We start from the raw sequence: 23,847 nt of genomic DNA, 5'->3' as shown, positions 1-23,847 counted from the left end.
TTGATTTCAGTGCTGTGATACCTAAAGAGAGAGATGAGGAGAAAGGTGAGGAGTGGGAGAGTTGCCTGTAGGAGGCTTTCTTCTACAAGGTTGCACGGAATAGCACTCATTTTGTAAAGTCCCTTGACTTTGAAGGCACTGAACCCTGCTTTTACAACAAGGAAGAGAGTGTCCATCTGTTGGGGGCAATCTCATATTCACCAACCTCCAAGACTAATGTATGCAACCCAGGATACCAGTTAATTTATAACGAGAGTTAGCACTGCCTTTGAAACACACCATTTGACATGCTCATTCCCGTCCAAAGGCTTCCGGGTCATTGCCCCATCCATCCTTTCCCATCATAGGTCGCACTGCTCCCACTGTGTGCTCTATTGTCAACTGAGTTTCTTTAGCTCGAGTTCCTATTTCTCAGCGCTGCTCATCCCAAACTATTATCCGAAGCCCACTTCAAATGCCCTCTTCTCTTCAACCTTCCTTTGAGTCCTCAAATACAAAATAACCTTGTCCTTGAAGCTGTACGAGCACATGGTTCCTTTCACGCTCCTTTCCACTTTATCTTTTTAATTTTAATTCCTGTGCCCGTGACGACAGGAGGCCGAGAACTGTCTGTTTTATTGATGTTTGAAACTAGAAACAGGACAGGGCCGACCCAGGTTACAAATCTCCAGTATCCCCTGCAGCAGGGTAAAGGCCCGGGAGCCTTGGGCGGGTCTCAGAGCCCCTGTCCTACTGGGCGGCTCTTCTGCCCGCGGCTGTAGGTTTCCCGAGGGTCAGTTTGAGTCCGCTTCGCCATCCACCGCGTGTCCTGCACCCCCACGCAGCTCAGCGTAGGGCTGATGATGTTCGGGCAAGGTGTGCTAAAAGGATGACTGAATACGAGGAGAAGCGCCTGAACGAATGAATGGATGAGCTCACCCATTCTCCCGCCGGGGCGTCGGTCCCGCGGGAAACTCTGGGCCGGAGGAGCTCGTCCTGATTGGACAACTCGGCGGCGCGCTACGCGGCAGGGGATGAGCGAGGCGCCCCGTGACCACGCCCGCGCGGAGGCGGCGCTCTGTCGCGCGGGATTTGGCGCGCTGGGAGGTGCTGCCGGCAGACCGTATCCCTGCAGGTACGGTGTTCGCCCCGCTGGCTCCTGCGTCCCTGTGACCGCGTGGGTCTCCGGGCGGGTTGGGGACGAGAGGTTCTTTTGAAGGCAGGCTGCAGAGGCAGGGTAGCTGCGGGCGATGTGCGTCCGGGCGGCCGGTTCCCGCTCGGACTCCGGCCCCGCGCGGTCTCCTCCCCGCCTGGCTGGGTCTCGGCTTCCCGGGCCAGCCGGGCGCCGTGTCCCGCGCAGCCTGGGAAGGGGAGGTCCCCTGCCTCGGAAGGCCCTCTGCACTTGGCGACCTCGCCTCTGTGAAGCGGGGTTCCCTCGTGGACTCGGCCCCCTGGTCTGCAGCCCCCGGGCAGCCCACTTCTCTAGCGGCCTCCTACCACTCCCTCACCCCCCAACCCGCAGCCTTCTCTCCTGGGACCTCCCTCAGACTACCCGGCTCCTGGGAAGTGGGATCTCTCCCCCCAGCCCCGGCCCCCACATTCTACAGCCAGCCCCCTTCCCAGGCAGCCCTATCCTCCTAGGGGCCCCTTCCCGCGGGCTGCCTGGTCCCTGGGAAGCGGGATTTCCTCACGGCCCCGGCCGCCTCATTATATATAGCCCCCTCCTTTGGACAGCCCTCAACTCCTGCAGCTCCTTCTCCTGGGAGGGTCTCCTCCACTGGGCTGCCTGGTTCCTGGGAAGTGGGGTGCCCGCGCGGCCCGGCCCCCGCATTCTACAGCCCCCTCCTGGAAGCCTCGGCTCTCCGGTTATGCCCCCCAATCCCCACTAAGCAGGCCCCCCCCCCCAGCACAGCCCGATGGCCTACTTTTCTCTGCCTGAAGGTTCCACTTTGCTTTTCTGAAGGTAGTAGAGCTTTTAGGTACAATTTGCAAGGTGTTGTGTGGGGACATATTAGCCTCCTTTTCGGATATAGCACACATTTTTAATGGTTAGGGTTCCTGGCTCATAAGTGTTCCAATTCCCTCTCTAATCAATTTATTACCATCTATTTTCAGCTTTCCTTTGTCTTTGGATCAAGAACGGTGCCCGAGGACTATTCCTTCTGCTCCTCCAAGACTTAGGAGAATGAAAGTCATCACTCGCGAAATAGCCTGGCACAACAAGGAGCCGGTGTACAGCCTGGATTTCCAGCACGGGACGGCCGGGAGGATTCACAGACTGGCGTCTGCAGGGGTGGACACTGCCGTAAGGGTAAATTTCGGGAAACAGAAGGGCACAGGAAGCACCTTTGAAGCAGCATTCTCCAATCTTTTATTATAAACTAATGTCAATGAACTCAGACTTACTTTCTCATCTAGTCTGGAGGGATAAGGCCTCAGGGCCATGAGAGAACAGTGAAAATAAAAGAAAGCTGCTTTCTTCCTTGGGTACTGTTTCCAAGGTTGATGGAACTTGTATGCCCCTTTATTGTAGAATCCTGAGCCAGGTTCCTGACTGGGAATAATTTACTAGAACCAGGTAGGAGAGAGCAGACAGAAGTTTTTTCATTTTCTGTTTCAAAAGAAAAGATATATTTTCTTCCTGAAAATAAGCAATTGTTTTTGTGTGCATAGTATGGTGGGTGCTCACTATATATTTCTCTGGGTGAATGTTTTGGTATCAACAGATCTGGAAGGTGGAGAAAGGACCAGATGGAGAGGCCATTGTTGAATTTTTGTCCAGCCTTGCCCGCCATACCAAAGCTGTCAATGTTGTGCGTTTTTCTCCAAATGGGGAGATTTTAGCATCAGGAGGAGATGGTGAGTATTATCTTTCAGAATCCTTTAGATTCTGATTCACATTACCCATGTATCTTGTGTTATATAGTGAGATTGGAGCCAGATAGGCTTTACAGGTTGCTTGACCTGTCAATCTATCATTTAGATAGGTTAGTAAAATAAAAATAATGTTGTGGGGAGCATGAACGGAAGGAGGACACACACCTAAACTGAGAAGACCTATTGGAAAACGGCTGCTTTCCCACTTGCTCCCATTAAGCTGGGTTGGAGACAGTAGGATGGTACTTATGGTTCCAACAGGGTCTCAAGGCACTGTCTGGCCTTGCTTGATTGTTCATTCAGAATTTGTAAGTGCTCACAGTTTGTTTCATGTATAATTATGTAGTTAATCAATTAGCTTAGAGAGTATCGTTCACATGGCCCTCTAAATTATTTTTGTTTGATGGAAGTAGATTGGTTTATATTTTCTGCTTGTGTTTAAGTGGCGTAAAACTTGTTGAACGAACTCAAGAAGAATCTGGAGGCTTTGGCTAGTAATGAATGATAGAGATTTATTTAAGAGTTCTAGCCAGACCAGGCGGAGGTGCAGTGGATAGAGCTTCAGACTGGGTTGCAGAAGACCCAGGTTCAAGACCCCGAGGTTGACAGTTTGAGCGCGGGCTCATCTGGTTTGAGCAAAGCTCACCAGCTTGGACGTAAGGTCGCTGGCTTGAGCAAGGGGTTACTTGGTCTGCTATAGGCCCTCAGTCAAGGTACATATGAGAAAGCAATCAATGAACAACTAAGGTGTCGCAATGTGCCATGAAAAACTAATGATTAATGCTTCTCATTTCTCTCTGTTCCTACCTATCTGTCCCTGTCCCTCTGTCTCTGTAAAAAAAAAAAAAGAGAGAGAGAGAGAGAGTTCTAGAGTTTACCCACTGGGCACACAGCGAGGCAGAAACCCAGAAGTGCTCCATCAAGGCAAGGAAGGTTAAGATTTCTAATAGTCAAAGGTATGTTCTCGAGAATTGCCAGTCCTGTGCTCTTAGCTGTGGGATTCATCCAGCGCAGTTATCAGTTAGGTGTCCAGCAATCAGGGTGGTGGATGCCTGGTGGTTGAGGATGGGCAACATGGGTTTAATCACGTCTGGTGGTCTGGATAATGGATGTCAGGTGGCCTGGATAGTGAGTCCTTTAGTGGGCAATCAGAGTGTTACCTGGACATCTGGTGTATGTTCAAATACATATCCAGGCATTGACTCGGGACCAGAAAGTTCAGGAAGTTCAGAAAGTCTGAGTCCCCAGGCTGTGAGAATAAGAACAGTCTTTCCTCCTGCCTCAACTTTCCCAACGTGAGTAATTTTACAAGCTTGGTTAAAATGACTCCACTTTATATATTCCCTATTTCTACCCTTTCTTCAAACTATACAGAAAAGGTAAATCTTTTTACCATGCTTTAACACTAGAAGAGTCTAGAACTTAGTACAAACTAAAACAAATCTCAGACTTTGTTTGCAGGAGGGAGAGAGACCTGGTTATTCAGTTTAGTGCTGTGACGGTCCAAGCACTGGCATAGAGGGGACAGGTGGTGAGTGAGGAGTGCCTCTGGTAGGGCTGGCCACTCTTCTTTGTGAGGTTGCACTGGGCAGCAAAGTCCTTTGACCTTGGAGGCCCAGAAACTGGCATGTGGAGAGTGTCCATCCATCAGGGGTCATCTCTGCTCAACCAAGCTCCCAGAATTCCAGTTACAAAATGAGAAGGCATGTGTCCACACAGTGGTCTCCTTCATTCTCCTGGGGTGGTCCTCAAAGGGAAATAGAGTTGTGGACGGTAGGTTATGTGATGAGCTGGCTGGCGTCAAAGTGCCAGGAGTCGGGACTCAGACAGTGGATGACACCATGCTGACTTATCTGTTGCGTCCACGATATTGACACCTAACACGTGTGTGGGCTTACCATGTGCCAGGCATTGTGTTGTGCTTTATGCTCATTAACTCATTTAATCCTCACAACAACAGCCTTCTGAGGGAGGTATACTATTATTACAGTGGTACCTTGAGATGCGAACAGACCAACATACGAATTTTTTTAAGATAATGAGCTGCAACTCAGTTCGTATTTTTGTTCAAGATCCAAGTGAAATTCCGAGATACGAGTCATGATTCGGGAAGCTGCAGCTAGTTGGCGTGTTGGCACACGGGTCCAGTATCAGCAGCACAACACCAGCATCTCGTTCTTTCTCACATGTTATCCACAGAATCAAGTAGAATCTCGTGCGCTGTACTCGTTCTTGCATCATTTTTGCATTTTTTACTAACTTTTTTTATGTGCTATCATGGGGCCAAAGAAAGTGAGTGTAAAAGACAGTGGTGAGAAGAAGAAGAGAATGATGTCAATAGAAGTAAAGCAAGAAATAACAGAAAACATGAGCGTGGTATACAAGTGATTGAACTGGCAAGGCTGTATGACTGCAGTACATCTACAATTTGTACCATCCTTAAACAAAAGGATGCCATCAAAAGCACAAATCCAGCAAAAGGAACTACAATTCTGTCCCAATTAAGGACAAATATCCATGAAGAAATGGAGAAGCTTCTGCTGGTGTGGGTGAAAGAAAACTGGCAAGAGATACAGTGACAGAGACTGTAATATGCGAAAAGGCACGTATTCTTTACAGCGACTTGAAAAAGAAAGAACCATCAACCTCAAAAGAGGCAGCAGAAGATACGTTTAAGGCAAATTACGGCTGGTTTGAAAATTTCAAGAAGCAACCTGGCATCCACTCGGTGAGGTATGGTGAAGCTGCGAGTGCTGACGTTAAGGCAGCTGAGGAGTACATCACACGTTTTGCTGTGCTTATTGCAAAGGAAAGCTACATTCCCCAACAAGTGTTCAACTGACAAAACAGGATTGTTTTGGAAAATAAATGCCCCAGAGGACTTTCATCACTGCAGAGGAGAAGAAGCTGCCAGGCCATAAACCCATGAAGGACCATCTGACCCTTGCATTGTGTGCAAATGCTAGTGGTGACTGTAAAGTAAAGCCACTGCTAGTGTATCATTCCGAAAATCCTCCAGCCTTTAAGACTCACAAGATTCTTAAAGAAAAACTGCAGGTTATGCGGCACACCAATGCTAGGGCATGGGTTACACGGCAGTTTTTTTATTGAATGGGTAAATCTCATCTTTGGTTCTTCAGTGAAGAAATATCTTCAAGTTAATAAACTCCTGATGAAAGCATTACTAATCCTTGAAAATGCTCCAGCCCACCCACCTGGTCTTGAAGATGACATTCTCGATGAGTTCAAATTTATGAAAGTCCTCTACCTCCCACTCAACACAACTTCAATCTTGCAACCTATGGATCAGCAGGTCATTTCCAACTTTAAAAAGCTTTACACAAAGCACTTGTCCCGCCGCTGCTTTGAGGTGACTGAGAATACAATTCTAACCCTTCGAGTGTTTTGGAAAGATCACTACAACATCGTGATATGTTTATGCATTATTGACTTGGCATGGCAAGAGGTTACAAGAAGAACCTTGAACTCGGATTGGAAAAAGTTATGGCCTGATGTTGTTGCAGACAGGGACATCAAAGGATTCAAACCAGAGACTGAGACCGAGGTAGAAGCGTTGGAGATTGTGTCCCTTGGAAAATCAATGGGTCAGGAGGTAGATGAGGGTGATGTAAACGAGTTCGTCGAGGAACATGAGGAGGAACTCTCAACTGAGGAGTTGAAGGAGCTACAGATGATGCAATATATGGAGCTTCTGCAAGGGATTAGTAGTGAGGAGGAGGTAGAGTCGGAGAAAGTGATTTCTACAAGTGAAATTAAAGACATGCTGGCAATGTGGGAGAAGCTTCAAGTTTCATTGAGAAGAAACACCCAGAAAAAGTTTCATCTGGTTGTGCTTCAGCACTTTTTAATGACACTTGTTTGTCACATTTCCGTAACATTTTAAAAGGCAGGCAAAAGCAAACCTCTTTGGATAGATTTTTATTCAAAAGTCCTGCAAGTGAAAGTGCCGAAAGTGCAGCCAAAAAGGCAAAAACAGGTGATGATTAAATGAAAAATATGTAATGTTAAGCTTAGGTTAAGTTTAAAGTTAAGAAAGTATATTTTTTTACAATTAAGTTTTTGTGGTTTCATTTTAAGTAAAGAAAGTGCAGTTTTAGTTTTGTTTAAAGTAAAGAAAATGCAGTTTTAGTTTACATTTAGTGTTAAAGTGCAGTTTTAGTTTATGTGTCTACAGTGCCTGCATCCCTTCCTCCCTCCCTCCTCCTCCGCCATTCATCTCCGTTAGCCACACTCGTCTGTCTCCAAGGTAAGAATACAGTAATAAATAACACTTTTTTCTTTTATTTTATATATTTTGTTATGCATTGGTAAAGTATACATGTGTTTCTTAATTAAAAACATGTCTTTTTAAATAATTTTGGATGGTTTGGGGATGTTTCACAGGGATAGAACAGATTAAATCTATTTCAGTTATTTTAAATGGGAGAAATTTGTTTGATATATGAGTTGACTGACTTACGAGCTTGGTTACAGAATGAATTCAACTCATATCTCAAGGTACCACTGTTTTCCCATATCAGGTGAGGAAACTGAGGCCTCAAGTGACTTGCTGAAAGTTACACAGCTAGGGATGATTTGCTAGTCCTTGTGTTGGTGGCTGTTTGTGGCTGTTTTTTGTTTTTGTTTTTTGTTGTTATGTTTTCCCCTTATTCAGTTATTTTTAGGTTATGGCTTTAGATTGATTAATGTGGTCAGTCACTTGGTAGTAGTGCCTGGTGGCCTGGGGACCCTGCTTTTAAGGCGCCTTTGTCTGGTTCTGACCTGGTATGAGTTTGATTTTAGAGTTTTAGTTCAGAAGGCAAGCCTGTTTCTCCTGTCAGGATTCTTGGAAGTAAAGCATCATGGTCATAGTCAGACAGCATAAATATTATTTAATAGCCTAAAAGTCCAGAAGTGACTCATCCTTAACTGAATCACTCCTCAGACGCTGTCATCCTGCTGTGGAAGGTGAATGATAGCAAGGAGCCTGAGCAGATCGCCTTTCAGGATGAGGATGAGGCTGAGGCCGAGCTGAATAAGGAAGACTGGGTCGTGGTGAAAACCCTGAGGTACCTTGGGGAGAGACCATGGGGTGACTTACCTGGGCTTTCTGAGTACATGATACTGATACACGTTTTGATTTTTGTATCTAACTTGAGACTTTTACTTATTCAAGACATAAAAGAATAGTTTTAAAAGATAAAAACATGATTAGCCTTACCTATGGTGGCGCAGTGAATAAAGTGTGGACCTGAAATGCTGAGGTCTCCAGTTCGAAATCCTAGGCTTGCTAGGGCAAGGCACATATGAGAAGCAACTACAAGTTGATGCTTCCCACTCCTCCTTACTGCCCTTTCTCGCTCTCTCTCTCTCTCTCTCTCTCACCCCCCTTCTTCACTCGCCTTTCCCCCCCCTTTTCTCTCTAAAATCAGTAAATAAAATTTAAAAAAGAGAAAAATAAAAGCATGATTAAAATGGGTTTCCTTAGTTTGTGCTATAAATTTTTGCTTAGTAAAATTCCGTTTTAAAGATACAAATGTCCTTGAATGTAGTAGATTATAGTTATGGCTAATGTAGCTCCAGTGGCTGTTTCTAAAATCCCATTCTAATGGATGGTCCCTGAGGTTGCCTTTAAGTTTTTGATTATTTTTCCCCTCTTTCTCTTCTCTGGATTCCAGGGGCCACTTGGAAGATGTGTATGATATTTGCTGGGCAACCGATGGGAATTTAATGGCTTCTGCCTCGGTGGATAACACAGCCATCATATGGGATGTCAGCAAAGGTAGCTGATACGTTTTCGTTGTTTTCCAGGGAAGGAGTGTTTTAAGTGGCTAAAAAGCCTAACCTGCATTCTCTTTAAAGGCGAAAGAAGAGTGTCCTCAGCAAGCTGCATGGGGGTTTGGCACAACAGGTTAGGGATTTGCCCATATACCATGGGTCCAACTCAGTTTGAGGGTCCCGGTCAGGAAGTGTGAGGCTCAGCAGTGGTGTCTCAATCACTGGTGTCAATCAAAGGGAGTCCCACAGCTCGGGCACACAGCCCTGGTGGGGACAGGCTGACCTCACCTTTGGAGCTTAGATCTTGGAAGGTGAGTGAGTCTTCATTACTGGGGTGTTGGCTGCTCTGGTGGGGGAGGTGGGGTCAGGCTTCCATTTCAGGAGATGAGGGACGCCTCGCTGCTTTTAAAGAACCAGCTCTCCAGTTGGGGAGACAAGAGGCCATGAGAAGTTGTAGGTGTATGTAGAGCCGTGAAGCACCACAGGTCAGTAGTGGCTCGTGCCTAACCGGGCAGTCCTTCACGCAGGCTTGTCTCCCAGACCTTCCTCTGCTTTCCTCTGCTGCACAGGCTGCTGATTCTCCGCGAGGTGGGTGTCTGAGAGGAGGGTCCCTGCTGCCGTGGCCCAGTCTTCATCTTAGCAATCTGTCCATTAGTTCGGTGCATCGCTGCACCACACCCTCCAGCTGCCTCGCTCTCATCCACTACCTCCATTATGCTGTTTCTAATGGAAGACGAGTGTCCCCAGATCTGGCTGTTGTCCTGGACAGTCCTGCCAGTGCCCCCATGAAGCCAGCTGTAATGACCTTGAACGTAGCCAGCATGCTGGACACTGTTGCAGGTGCTGGGAAAGTACACGGACAAGATGCTTGTGTTCTCATGGGGTGTTGGGCAGTGAAGGTGCTGGAGGGGTCGGAGAGTATAGGGGCTCCGGGAGGCTCTCGGAGCACCGGCATGGGAGGGTGTTTGAACAGAGACTCGAATGAAGTTGGGGAGCAAGCTGTGTGCGTTGTTTTGGGAAGAGCATTCCAGCCTGTGGCCCAGGGAGTGCAGAGGCCCTGTGTGTGGAGGAAATCGATAACCTATGGGGGCCGGGGGGTAGGCCATGGCGGGGGAGGGGGGGTTGAAGATTGTGTCCCAGGTGTGACCTGTGCTGCTGAAGGGTTTTGAGCAGGAGATTAGTGGGATTTTTATTTATGTTTTATAAAGGTGTCTCTGGGTGGAACATGGCAAATTGATCCTAGGAGGACACAGGTGCTAGCAAGGAAAGTTGTGAGTGGGGTCGGGTAGTTCAGGAGAGAGGTAGTGATGGCCCGGGCTGGGGTGCTGGTGATGGATGGGGTGAGAAAGGCTTGGGTTGGTACATGATTTGTAGAGAGGGCTCACGGGGTTTGATGCATGGGCTGTAACTCGGAGCATTGTGACAGCCAGGTGAATATTGGTGCCACTTCCTGAGCTGGGACACGGTGCAGAGGGGCAGGGAGCCATCTTGGCAGGGAGTGTGAAAATCAAGGTCACCTCCCAGATTGCTCTCTTTTTTTTGTAAAAGTTTCCTTTTTAAATTATGTGTAACACAGGCAAACTTCTCTAAAGTCAGCACATCTTTACTTAAGGAATCCCGTGTGTTGTGATTCCTTCTACTGCCCGTCACCTAAGTTCCTCACAATGTGATTCCTAATCTTCCACACAGCACTCGTGAGACCATGTCTGCTTCGCCCCAGGTGTCACCTCACCTCACCTCACCTCACCTCAGTCCGCAGGTCTTCTAGCTGCTCTGCCAGTGACATTTGAAGCCTAGGGCCCCACACCACCATCAGAACCATCCTTCAGTTCCCTTGACCCCTTTTCTGTTTCTTGTGGAGCCCTGGGGTCCCCTCCTGTTTCCCTATCTGCTGGCTGCTCTGGCTGTGGTGACTTTCCCTAGCCAGCGTGCGCCCCCAGGTGGTCACTTATCAACACTTGGTTCCCTCGGACCCTGTCCTTCCATCCTTCCCACCAAGACAGACCCCAACCCGGGATTGGGGTGACAGTCCCCTTTTAGTTCTCGGTCCTAGGCTGAGCACAGCTGGTTCAGGTTGTGACCGTGCAGACTGGACCACTACCAAGTCGCCCTCACTACCCTCAGGTGAGGTCTCAGTGTCCCCAACCTGGGAGTCAGACCCCTACCTGCTCTCCCCAGTGGCCGCCCCCACCCCCCACCCCCGGCCTCCTTCTGCCTTCTTTGTCAGCCTGGCCCCTGAACCTCAGCAGGCTCTCTGACGAGCGTGATAAGGAAGAAGGGGCGGCAGAGTTAGCCTGAAGCATGTGCGTGTTTGACACGAGTTGGTCACTGGCAGCTTTAGGGTCTGATTCTGCAGGTGGCGGGGAGTGGAAGCCACATTGCAGAGCGCTGGGGGAATGGACAGTGAGTGAGCTAAGGGTGGACCACTTCAGAGATGAGGGTTTGTTTGTTTTTTCAATGATGGCCAATGCTTCATAACTCCCTCCTCTCTCTATCCAGATAATCTTTGTGGTTTTTCCTTCTAAATATTACCCCAAAGTTCCCTATTCATCGTATTAGTACTTCTCTGACTCAAGCCCTTGTCTGTTATCTGGTTTGCTCTCACCCCCTAACTAGTGACACTTTCTATGCTCTTTTCAAAACCTCCATTCCATCTTTATAATCAGGTCACGCCTCTTAGCTGCACAGTGAATGCCCAGAGCCCTTTCCTTGTACCCAGGCTCCTTTCCTCCTGGCCTTGTCGTCTCAGGCCTTGTCTTTACCCGCTAGCAGTCCCAGCTGCTGTCTGCTCCATGTACCCGAGCTGGCTCTTAGCCTGTGGGTTTGCTTAGCGTCCCTCCCTGACCACTACATCCTGCCTGACCTGCAGGGCTGGGCTCAGCGCGCCTCCTTGACCCTCACCTGCTGCTCGTTAACCTGTCCTCCTCTGGGCCACAGCACACCCTCTGTCAAAGCTGCTATGTGCTTACCTGTTGGCGGGTCTGCCACTAAGCTCTGACTGACTACCTGGGAATGGGGCTGTGTGATGGCACCTTTGTGTCCCCAGAGTCTGACTTACCCCTTGCCGAATGCAGAATAGGGTAAAGGCAAGAACACTTAAATTGTAGTCAGGAGGGTTTGTGTGCTTCTCTCGTAGGACAGAAGATCTCAATTTTTAATGAACATAAAAGTTATGTACAAGGAGTAACCTGGGATCCTTTGGGTCAGTATGTGGCTACCCTGAGCTGCGACAGGTATGTTTGTATTGGACAAATTATCTTATCTATTTACTTGAAGATTTATTCAGAGGTATTTTATCACAACTTACCAGTATGAACTGTGGTCTAGCTTGGATTCTTCTGTTCTTTGTTTTACATACAGAATTCTGTTTTCTGTTATTCCTGCGACATATGAAAAATGGGACACTAATCAGGGCAGGTTCTTTCCATGGAGTTAGTACTTGGTAAATCTTTATTGAATGGGCGAGGGAATGCAGGAGGGCTTTGAGTTAAATTAGAATTTCACGGGAGTTTTTTTTTTTTTTTAATTTTATTCATTTTAGAAAGGAGAGAGAGAGGGAGAGAGAGAGCAACAGAGAGAGAGAAGGGGGAGGAGCAGGAAGCATCAACTCCCATATGTGCCTTGACCAGGCAAGCCCAGGGTTTCGAACCGGCAACCTCAGCATTTCCAGGTCGACACTTTATCCACTGCACCACCACAGGTCAGGCTCACGGGAGTTTTTAAAGAAAAAGTCCTTTGTAAATACGACTGAAGAAGAGTTACCGCCTGACCTGTGGTGGCGCAGTGGATAAAGTGTTGACCTGGAAATGCTGAGGTCACTGGTTCAAAACCCTGGGCTTGCCTGGTCAAGGCACATATGGGAGTTGATGCTTCCAGCTCCTCCCCCCTTCTCTCTCTCTCTCTGTCTCTCTTCTCTAAAAAAAATGAATAAAGAAAGAAAGAAAGAAAGAAGAGGTACCTAGCGATGGGGTTTGGACATTTATTTCATTTTTGATTATAGTTGATGACTGCAGTGATTTTAGTAACATTATTTACATTAATGTAAAAATAGAGTCTTTCCTCCCTTTTGGAAGGAGGACTGGTCGCCTGGTGTGCCGGGCATCTGGGTTACATTGTGTTCTTGGAACAATGAGTATTTTTAGAAGTCAGAGCGCCCGGCATATTACTTACTCATTCATCAAAATAGTCCTTTTGAATATTTGTCAGCTACTTTTAATTAGAGCAAACTTAATTTCCAGTGGCCCTGGAAGGGAAGTCATAGGGAAGAGATAGGGTGCATTTTCTGTGGAATCTCCTGCTACCTTCCGAATGTCATTTGTCTTCTGATTATGTGATGTATTCAGGCAGTCGGGAGGGTAACCCGCTGGTCAGCCAGCGGGAATAACAAGAGTCACCAGCCGCCAGCCTCACCCGCTGGTGCCCTCTTTACTCTTTGGTTTCGCAGGCCACAACTTAGCGAAGCAATCTGCAGGGAGGTTCTCTGAGTATCGGCAGGGTTGGAACATAGCTCATTTACTAGAAGAGACAAACGAGACTTTGTTCTTCTGTTTAGGACCCTGAGGGTGTACAGCACCCAGAAGAAACGTGTGGCGTTCAACGTCTCCAAGATGCTGTCTGGAACAGGAGCTGAAGGAGAGGTGGGAACACCGTGGCTTCCGTTGTAGTGGTGCTCTAGTTGAGACATGGAAAGTCTGAGCTCCTTCATCTTGCAGCTAAATCACTGTCTCAGTGACTCATGACCCACAGTAAGATTTCCTCTCAGACAGTCACAGCTCAGTGTAGGGGGCTGGCCTGTCTGGGAACCAGGACGCCAGGGGGCTGGGGGAGAGCTGGTGAGGGAGGATTAGTGGTTTCCAACCCTGGCTGCAGTGTGGAGTTGCCTGGGAAACATTAAAAAATACGGATGCCTGGTATCCACTCCCAAAGATGTGATTCACTTGGCTCGAGGCAGGCGGGGCCTCTGGAATTCCTAGGTGTGGCGAGGGTTGAGCACTCTGACCTCAGGACCCCAGCACCAGGCGTGGGAAGGTGGGTGGTCATGCTGCGGGTCATCCCGCAGCAGGCAGTGTAGCGTCTCGGCAGGTAAACAGAACTCCGGGAGCAGACGGCAGGGCCCAGCTATCGGGCTGCACTTGGGAATAGGAGGGAATTTGACCTTAGAAAAAACTAGTGGATGAAAATAGGGTCCTGGTTCTGAGTCCTGGAGGAGCTGAGACTGCCGAGGCACCGGTACTTAGGCAAGAGGGATCTAGTCAGTAACGGGCATAAGAAGGTAACAGGCACAACTCTAGTCCTAGGGTAGCAGTACCTTGGGCTGGTGGATGTGACAGGTCACACCGTTTGTGAAGTAAGGAGTGATGCTTCCTTGGGTTATTTTTAAAATATTTTATTTATTTATTTTACAAAGAGAGGATGTGGAGCAAAAAGTACCAACTCATATCTGCTTCACTTTAGTTGTTCATGGGTTGCTTCTCCTATGTGCCTTGAGCAGGCAAGCCCAGGGTTTTGAACCGATAACTTCAGGGTTCCAAGTCAGTGCTCTATCCTCTGTGCAACCACAGGCCAGGCACTTCCTTGGATTCTTGAAAATTAAAGTATTTTTTGTTTTATCTTTTTGGCGAGGGGGTGATGTGACAGACAGGGACAGACAGAGAGGAAGGGAGAGAGATGAGAAGCATCAGTTCTTTGTTGCAGCACCTTAGTTTTCATTGATTGCTTTCTCCTATGTGCCTTGACCAGAGGGGGGCGGGGGCTGCAGCTGAGCCAGTGATCCGTTGCCTGAGCCAGTGACCTTGGGCTTCAAGCCAGCAACCATGGGGGTCACAGCCGGATGAGCCTGCACGCAAGCTGGTGACCTCAGGGTTTTGAACCTGGGTCCTCAGTATCCCAGGCAGACTCTCTGTCCACTGCACCACCGCCTAAGAATTAAAGTCTTGATGTTCAGGTGTTTGTGAATGGCAGCAAAACCTTCCCCAGGGGTGTTCAAGAAATGTTTGGAAACATATACCTTACCAGTTTAATAAGTAACTGTATTCTGTTTTAAAAATGTGCATTCAGTTGGAAATTCTAAGTTAGACACACAGATGGCAAGCAGAGTACAACAAGCAAGTAGTTGTTTTCTGCTTTCTCCCAGTCCCACCCCCACATACACTACTGTTGATAGAGGTTTGTTTTCAAGTCACCGTAGAACCATGGACACGCACACGCGCGCGCGCACATGAACACATGCCTACACACACATAGAGATTTCAGTCCTGCAGGAGTATTTGATGTGTGACAGATTTATTTCAGTTTTGTTTGTGATTGTCAGTAATAAATGATAACATGTAAAGGGAAAGGACTCTGGATGTATTGAGCCTTTCCTGTGAATGTCAGGATTTGAAATAATGATGAAACTTTGTGCCAAAGGCAAGAAGCTACCGGATGTTTCATGACGACAGCATGAAGTCCTTCTTCCGTAGACTCAGCTTCACTCCTGATGGGTCCCTGCTCCTCACACCAGGTGTGTTAACAGAGCCAAGGCCTTGCCAGGACCCAGGCCAAGGACTAGCACCTCTGTTACCTCCAGGTGTCTAACAGGGAGTGCCAATATGAGATAGAATGCATAAATATAGACTAAAGGCAAAAGTACGAATAAAAATAGGAAAGCAGGATACCCAAGGAGGATAAGAGGAGGGGTGAAAGGACGCATAAGTGCTGTGCAAGTTAGCTTTCATGAGAAAGTGACTAAGAGGTGGAATAAGGGAATGTCTATCAGGGATCCCCAACTTTTTACACAGGGGGGCCAGTTCACTGTCCCTCAGACCGTTGGAGGGCCGCCACATACAGTGCTCCTCTCACTGACCACCAGTGAAAGAGGTGCCCCTTCCAGAAGTGCGGCAGGGGCCGGATAAATGGCCTCAGGGGGCTGTAGTTTGGGGACGCCTGAATTTATACTCCACTTTGTAAAGCAAATAAACCGAAAAACCCACCATGTGCCTATGCATGCAGTTCAGTTACAACTTGTCATCATTATGTGAGCACAGGAGAGATAGATGACACAATGGTTTTGTCACAGTGGGTGTGGGGACAGAAGGACAGTATGAGGTATGGACTGCCCTCCCTGGTAGGTGTGAAATGGTCACTTGTGATCATGCATGTGTGTGTGCATCGGGAGAGAGCAGGATATGACAAGGAGGTGTTTCCAAGAGCAGCTGTGTTTGACAGTCACTCTGCCAGATCTGACCCGGTTTTAAGTACTTCCTGGGCTAAGTGTAGTGAGATTCCAAGTATGGGCTGCCCCCCCAGGCTAAGTCAGCTTTTGCAGGGAGATTTGGCAGAGGGCTGGGTTGCCTGGCAGCTGCCTGGCTCCATTGGGCAGATGGGAAAAGGCCCAGCCTCAGCCGTGGGATGGCAGCTGAGGTTGGCATCCGGGGGCCCTCGAGCCAGGGATATGGTCACAGAGCCCCAGCAGGAATGGGCTGGGTGTGAGGCGGAGGTCTGGAGCAAGGGTTCCCGCTTTCTGTTCTTCCTGCCCAGCCCAGAAGTGGCTCTGGGAGAGGCCAAGCCTCTCAGTTGAGATGATACTCAGATGAGAGGGCAGGGGGTAGAACCAGAATAAGGCTGAGCCCAGACTGTGCAGGGATGTTTGTAAGTGTCCCTGGTCACAAAAACATTGTCCAGGGAATCCGTCTTTCAAGAGAGTTATTTTACAAACCAGAACTGGGTGCCCTCATGTTGTTGCTGGGGAATGGTTTACTGACACGCCTCCTTTCCTGCCTCCCCAGCCGGCTGTGTGGAATCTGGTGAAAATGTGACCAACACAACGTATGTTTTCTCCAGGAAGAATCTGAAAAGGTATGCAACTGAGGACCTGTGGGAAACGGTCACCCTATCTCTTTGCTTTTGTTGAGCAATGGCACCTGTTTCTAAAACCACGATTTACCTTTAGGCCCGTGGCACACCTTCCGTGTCCCGGGAAGGCGACGCTTGCTGTCCGCTGCTGCCCCGTCTACTTTGAGTTGAGACCGGCGGTGGAAACAGGTACGGCGGAACCTGGAGAGAGTGTAGTGTTTGTCAGGCGGTCCGGGGGTGGGGTGTGGTCTGGACTTTCTCTCGTGGGGAAAAGGGAGTATATGGCTTTGGCCTAGTTTAGTTATCCCCAAGAGCTGGAGCCAAGACCAGTGTCACCACAGCAGATGTCAGTTGTTTCCATTGTCCTAAACACACACACTGTGCTTAAAACAACTCGGAAGGAAAATCAGTCTTATTTTTCTCTGAAGCACATTGAATGTTATTATTCATAGTTGATTTTTTTTTTATGCAGTAAAAAACCAACAATTTTCTTGGTTTTTTAACTTTTTTTTTCTCTGAATTTGGGTGATTTCAGCCATGATTTCTGCCAAGTATTTTTTATCCGGGACTCTAGCTTCAATACACATGTCAAGCCGTGTGAAGTACCTCACAGCTCATTGGTGCTGTCCCTGGGACAGTGTCCTGGTCGCCTCTGCATTGCTGTTTGGGTCTCATCTGTCCTCTTGCTCCTGGGAGCAGCACAGTGTTCACAACTCTTGTGTCTGCAGGATTGATTTTGATTGTTTCTTTTTCCCTCCTCACGGTGGGTCATGTTTTCCTGCTCTTCCCTGTGCCCTTAAGTTTTTTATTATAAGCCAAACGTGAATTTTTACCTTAGTGGATGCTGGGTATATTCTTATTCTTACAAGCACTCTTCTTGAACTTTGTCATGAGATGTGGTAGTGTTACTTAGAACCGTATTGCTTCTTACGGGTCCTGCTGGTACACTCTGTTGGGGGGGGGGGTCCCAGCAGCACTGCATTGAGGGCAGATTTCCCTGGTCCTGAGGCAGTCTTCTGACACTCTAGTCGCTGACACACAGTAGGAGCTTGTCCCCCGGCTGGTGGGGACACACGCTGTTTCCAGACTGTGTATTCCTCAGGGCAACTTTTGAACCAAATAGGAAATTAGTAGAAGGAGAGGCCAGCTTGGCAGGGAACGTGAGCCAAATTGTGTGCCAACTGGAGCCAGAGTGCCCTTACTGGCAGCTGGGCATCAGGTTATGTCTTCACATGCATGCCCTGAGCAGTGTCTGCCACAGACGACAGGGCCCTTCCAGGTCACTGTTCCCACCTGAGCCCGAGCTCCCTGCTCTGACACGTGCCGGACGCAACCTGGCTCCCTCCCTTTGCTGGGCCTGGAAGCTCCAGGCCCCAAACTAAGGCTCTTGTAGCACTTAGCACGTTTTCTTCCCGCCTCAGGGGTCACTGTCCTTCATGTCTGATGAGCAAAGTCTTAAAAAGTCAGAGGGTAAACTGGGTCGTTGTTACTCCCAGGCTGGAAGCAGTAGCTGTTTTTAACTTTCTAATCTTTTATGTGAATGAGTGTAATTAATTCTAAGGAGCATTGAAACATCACTTATTACATACAGTGTTTCCCTGTGACCCTGTATTCCTCAGAAAGCTCTAGGCAGGGCAGCCTGACCCTCAGGTCGCCCTGCCACATTCACACATCCCCTTCTCTCTTTGTTTTGTGCACCTCTGGTGCATATGATTCTTGGGTCATGTCATGGTGTTTTTCATGCATGGTTCTCATTTAGTCTTGGGTTCACCTGTACACTAATAGACCTGAATTCTTTTGTGAAGCATTCATAAAATAACATCATGTCTTTCCCCCGGGAGGCTTTTGGGGGAGTCTTTGTTACCTGTTTCCTGCAGGAACGTGGCTGTCACTTGCGTCATGGTCCTTCCTTTGTCCTTGTCCCCCCATAGACGGCCCGCTGCAGGGGCCGATGGTGCGCCTGCCCTACCGCCTGGTGTTCGCCGTGGCCTCCGAAGACTCCGTGCTGTTCTACGACACGCAGCAGCTCTTCCCTTTCGGCTACGTGTCGAACATACATTACCACACCCTGAGCGACATTTCCTGGTGAGTGCTGTGGACAGGGAAGGCGGACAGAGGAGGGACGGTGTCTGGTACCCTGGGGTAGACCCTTGGGTCTAGGAGCATTTTGTTACTGCTGGGGTTGAGGAGTGACATGGCTTTTGGCCTTTATTTACCAATTTTTTAAAAAGAATCAACATGAAAAGGAAAGCCGATACTACTTTCTGTTGTAACAGCCGTTGCTGTGATGGGGCCATTCGGATTGTCCCATGGGGTTAAGTCGTTCTCACAACTTAAGGGAACCCGTGCCTGCAGACTTCTGCTGCCCAGAACTGTGCCGTCTGTCCTGTGGTATCACTTTGCACTCTGATTCCCTGGGTTCCTCGTCTGGCCTTCCCTGCCTGCTCAGGCCCACCTGCAGCTACGGCTGTGCCAGCATCTGTTTCTTACTCTGTGTGTGTGTGTGTGTGTGTGTGTGTGTGTGTGTGTGAGAGAGAGAGAGAGAGAGAGAGACAGAGACAGAGGGACAGACAGATAGGAGGGAGAGAGATTAGAAACATTAATTCTTTGTTGCAGCACCATAGTTGTTCATTGATTGCTTTCTCATATGTGCCTTGATGGGGAGAGGGCTATAGCAGAGCCTGTGACCCCTTGCTCAAGCCAGTGACCTTGTGGGCTTAAGCCAGCGACCATGGGATCATGTCTATGATCCCATGCTCAAGCTGGCGACCTCAGGTTGCAAACCTAGGTCCTCTGTGTCCCAGTCTGATTCTCTGTGCACTGAACCACCACCTGGTCAGGCTGTTTCTTGTTCTTTTTTTTTTATTTTATTTTTTTATATTTTTCTGAAGCTGGAAACGGGGAGAGACAGTCAGACAGACTCCCGCATGCGCCCGACCGGGATCCACCCGGCACGCCCACCAGGGGCGACGCTTTGCCCACCAGGGGGTGATACTCTGCCCTTCCGGGGCATTGCTCTGCTGCGACCAGAGCCACTCTAGCACCTGGGGCAGAGGCCAAGGAGCCATCCCCAGCGCCCGGGCCATCTTTGCTCCAATGGAGCCTTGGCTGCGGGAGGGGAAGAGAGAGACAGAGAGGAAGGAGGGGGGAGGGGTGGGGAAGCAAATGGGTGCTTCTCCTATGTGCCCTGGCCGGGAATCGAACCCGGGTCCCCCACACACCAGGCTGACGCTCTACTGCTGAGCCAACCGGCCAGGGCCAGGCTGTTTCTTGTTCTTTATAACTTTTTCTTTTTAATATTCTTTCTGTTTTGGGAAACAGAGGTCGTGTCACATTTATTTGGGTGCATTGCTGGCGGTGCAGAGAGGGGGTGTGCCCTAGAGAGTCATGCCGGTGGGAGAGGGGAGGGATGAGAAAGTCCCACCGGCCCTTTGTCAGTCCAGTTTCTCCCCTTCCAACAAGCTTGTGGCTTTGTCTGAACTTCCCATTTCTAACTCATGACGAGTGGCCCCTAGAGGTGGGTAGAGTTTCTAATTTTTTCTCCTGTTTCTGGAACAAAGGTCCAGCGATGGGGCCTTCCTGGCCATTTCTTCCACTGATGGCTACTGTTCATTTGTGACATTTGAGAAGAATGAACTTGGAGTACCTTTCAAAGAGAAGCCAGATTTGAGCATGAGAACTCCTGATACAACAAGGAAAACTAAGGGTCAGACACCACAAGGGTCTTCACCAGGACCCAGACTGGTAGAGGGGACCCCCACCAGCAGAATCCAAGACTCCAGCAGTCTCTGTATAGCCCCCACTCAGGCGAAGCCTTCTCCAGCCCCAGCGGTGGCCAGGGACACGCCCCCAACCGCTGTGGCCAGAAGCTCCACGTCCGGGCCCTCAGAGAAGACCCTGCAGCCCAGCGGTCAGAATGTGAAAGCACCCCCATCCCGCAGGGTCACTCTGAACACTCTGCAGAACCGGAGCAAGATGACCCCCCGGTAAGAACTGTGGCCTGTGGCGGGAGACAAAGGCCCCCACCTCCAGCAGGTGCACTTCCACACAGCAAGGCCTTCCTGCTGCTGCCAGAGAGGTGTTTCCTAACCTCCGCTCTGAGCGCGCTGCTTCCTGCTCGCAGACCTGTGGGGTCCCCACTTCTGACCTGTTGTGTAAGGGCCAGACAGCCCTATCTGGTACAGAGACGGCGTGGCTCCGCCCACTGCCCCGGACTGTCAGCTGTCACTCCCCTTTGCCATGTGCCTGCCTCTCCAGCCCAACCTGAGAGCCGGTCCCCAGAGCACAGCTGGGTCCTGAGCCTCTGCCTTTTTATCTTCCCCTGGGAAGCCCTGGGCATCTGCACCCCTGGGCCACACTACTGTCCTCCATCAGCCCTTTTCTGTCACAACACGTCACACTCAGCGGCAGGGCTCCCATTTCTGCTTGTTTCCCCGTTAGATTATGAGCCCCCGAGGGCAGGAAGTGTGCCCCTCTTTACCCAGGTCTCTTGCCCAGAACAGTAATGGGCACTTTACCGTAGGCGGGAACTCAAAGGGACGTCGCAAGGTGGTGTTTGCTGTCCATGAAATGGGTTCCTCCTGAACAGTGGTCTGGTCTGATAAGAAATCACCCCCGGTGACGGTACAGTCTTGCTTGTCCCTGTTCTTGCCAGGCTGCTGGTAAACACGCCCAAGGTCCCTGGTGGTGCCACAGACAGATGCCAGCACTGTCCTCAGTGGCTGCCACTGCCCGGCCTCCTTCCCTGGACGTCAGGGAAGTTACCCCTCCGCACCACCACCACCTGGCTCTGTCTGCTGCCTTCTCCACCAGTCCCCCACTGCCCAGCGTTCTGGACAGACTGGGCAGGGAGGCGGCCGGGCAGGAGGGGTGAGGGTGGACAGAGATGCTAGAAGCACTGTGTCTCTGCTATATTCATGTGACTTCATCAACAGATCCACAACATGGGTTAGGGGCGTGTTGGTTCTTTGTGAATCACTTTTTTTCTTCAGACCAGCAGTGTTTTGTTTTTTCTATTTGTTTTTTAGGTGGGGGAAGGGAATAGAAAAGTGTTCTTTGAAATATTTTTGGTATTGAACTTTTCCCATTTTAATGTCTTACAAGCCTCTTGCAGTTGTAATTTTTGAAAAATAAATAACAGTTGTTGAAAATTGAGATCGTGGATTTTAAAAAGAACTACCAAAACTCTGTTTTGGAGCTTTCCATAGTAGAAAGTATGTCTGACAGCATACCACAGGTAATTAACCAGACGTAGGCTTTGGAACTGTCAGATGCTGGGTTGAGGGCTAAGTTGACTATCATACCTGTGATGGTTTAACTTAGTACATGATCATAATGCTTTGTCACTAAACGAGCAGTGCGTCAGCCTTCTGTTTAATGCCTCACGTGGTACGATCGGCTGCAATTTCCAGTGTTTCTTTTGAGTAGTTCTGAAATGTGTCATACACAAATTCCCACGACACTGGTCACCATGTGCCCTTTCCCTTCTTTTAATCCAGGAGGGTAAACTTAATACCCTTAAAGGCAGACACTCCAAATGCGGTGCCAGGCAGTGTGGTCTCCACCCCTACCACAGAGGAAGTTCACTCAGGTAGGTGACACTGGTTTCGTATTTGAAGAGCAGAATGTGTTCTCTTTTGTTCTTTTCAAACTTGACATTTGCTCATGTTAAGTCAGTTCTGAGAAAGTGAGGAGGCATGTCACTAGACCTGTCCGGACTTCCTGGAGGCCTGTTTGTTCTCAGTGGGGAGGCTACGTCCCCATGAAAACTATCGGGGAGGTGGACACTGCCGTCAGAGACGTCAGTGCCGGCTTCTCAGCCTCGGCGCTGCTGACGCCCTGGGCTGGGCCACTCTTCGTGGTGGGTTGTCCTGTGATTGTAGGATGTTTATTGGCACCCCTGCATGATGGTGCCCATCTCCCCCAGCCACTGTCCCATGTCACCTCTGGTTGAGAGCCAGTGACACAGAGCCTTTCTTTCTGTGCACATGGGACCTTGCCAGGCAGTGTAATTTCTCCTCTGGGCACAGAATTTATCTTATTTATTTAAGCAAGAGAGGGATAGATAGAAAGGGAGAGAAATGAGAAGCATCAACTCATAGTTGTGGCACTTTATTGATTGCATCTCATACGTGTGACCAGAGGTCTCCAGCTGAGCCAGTGACCTTGGGCGCAAGCCAGCAACCGTGGGGTCATGTCTACGATCCCATGCTCAGGCTGGCAACCCTGCGCTCAAGCTGGTGAACTTGAACTCAGGCTGGTGACCTTGGGGTTTCGAACCTGGGTCCTCAGCATCCCAGGTTGATGCTTTATCCACTGTGCCACCAACTGGCCAGGCAGAATGTCTTGTTATCAACAGCTCTTAACTTAGAGAAGTCTCACTTACTTGCCAACCTTGTGTTTGTTAATGTTTCAGAGACACCTGGGAACCCCCAGGCCAGTCCTCCAGAACTGAAGCGGCCTAGACTCGGGGAGAACAAAGGCAGTGCCCAAGGGCTGGAGCCTTGAGGAGACCTGCCTTGTACTTGAAGGCTTATTCCAAGTCTGGGGACTCCTGTGTGCACAGGGACGGGGGCCCAGGCTGAAGCCCAGAACAGGGGCGTCAGATGGAGCCTGGTGGACACTCACAAGTTGACTTCTGTAACAGATACACAGGGCGTGGCCTTTCTCCAGAAGTGTGTTTGCTCTTGTATTCCAAGGACAGTTTACCTCGGAGACGTGGATGTTCCAGTAGGCCAATTCCCGTTTCTGATGAGTTTCTGAAACTGGACTAGTTCTACATCATCTGGTGTGAAAATCAGTCGGGCCTCCCCAGAGATATTTCTGTGGCAGTACGTGTACTTCACAGGGGCCCCTCCTGGAGCTGGGTTGGAAACTAATTCATGAAGGTTTATTCTGTTGAATTTTGAAGTGTTTGAATGTTATTAGATGGTTGATTAATTTTGGAACTCTGTTATATATGCTTTCTGATTTTAAAGGTAATAACACCCGTTCAAAACAGTCAGTAAAGGAGAGTGAAGGAGAAAAGTCAGACTGGAGGTGGGAGTCCTCGTCATCTCACCCCCAGGAGGAACTCTTGTTACTGTTTTGGCATATTTCCTTCTTCGTATTTTTATTTTGTTTTTTCTTTTTAAGGAAAGAGTTGAAGTTTTATTTTAGATACAACTTGGTATCTGAAAGGTTAACTTTTTAGATTGATTTTTTAAAGCAAGAAAGAGTAACATAGCAGTTTATGCCTGTGCCTCTGCTTTCTCTGGTCCCCGGGAGGGGACGAGTCTCTGTTTCTGCGCGGGAGACTGGAGTGGGATTACTGCTGCGGGAGGCACTGGGTGGGGTGCCTGAGGTGGCGAGTGTGGCGGCCGGGGGGCCCCAGCGGAGGAG

General features: G+C 49.1%; 1 protein-coding gene across 1 annotated transcript; it reads left to right on the top strand.

Moving 5' to 3' along the window:
* The first annotated feature begins 1,056 nt into the window (after window positions 1-1,056).
* Window positions 1,057-23,675, top strand: CHAF1B (chromatin assembly factor 1 subunit B). The gene is made up of 14 exons (XM_066254964.1): window positions 1,057-1,114; window positions 2,095-2,290; window positions 2,706-2,838; window positions 7,802-7,925; window positions 8,535-8,638; window positions 11,771-11,867; window positions 13,187-13,271; window positions 15,043-15,136; window positions 16,401-16,470; window positions 16,565-16,656; window positions 18,399-18,552; window positions 20,028-20,453; window positions 21,966-22,057; window positions 22,883-23,675. The coding sequence occupies exons 2-14, from the start codon at window positions 2,165-2,167 to the stop codon at window positions 22,972-22,974; spliced, it is 1,689 nt and encodes a 562-aa protein (XP_066111061.1). The 5' UTR covers window positions 1,057-1,114; window positions 2,095-2,164; the 3' UTR covers window positions 22,975-23,675.
* Window positions 23,676-23,847: the final 172 nt, after the last annotated feature.

The sequence above is a fragment of the Saccopteryx bilineata genome, chromosome 2, assembly GCF_036850765.1.
Source record: "Saccopteryx bilineata isolate mSacBil1 chromosome 2, mSacBil1_pri_phased_curated, whole genome shotgun sequence".
Classification (NCBI taxonomy): domain Eukaryota; kingdom Metazoa; phylum Chordata; class Mammalia; order Chiroptera; family Emballonuridae; genus Saccopteryx; species Saccopteryx bilineata.
The sequence above is the reverse complement of the archived record's forward strand: the minus strand, read 5'-3'. Positions and strand labels throughout refer to the sequence as shown.

Coding starts and splice junctions, on each gene's coding strand:
- CHAF1B (XM_066254964.1), top strand. CDS start 2,165: ATGAAAGTCATCACTCGCGAAATAGCCTGGCACAACAAGGAGCCGGTG. Junction 11,868..13,186: donor GCTACCCTGAGCTGCGACAG/GTATGTTTGTAT, acceptor TCTTCTGTTTAG/GACCCTGAGGGTGTACAGCA. Junction 15,137..16,400: donor GTCCCTGCTCCTCACACCAG/GTGTGTTAACAG, acceptor CTGCCTCCCCAG/CCGGCTGTGTGGAATCTGGT.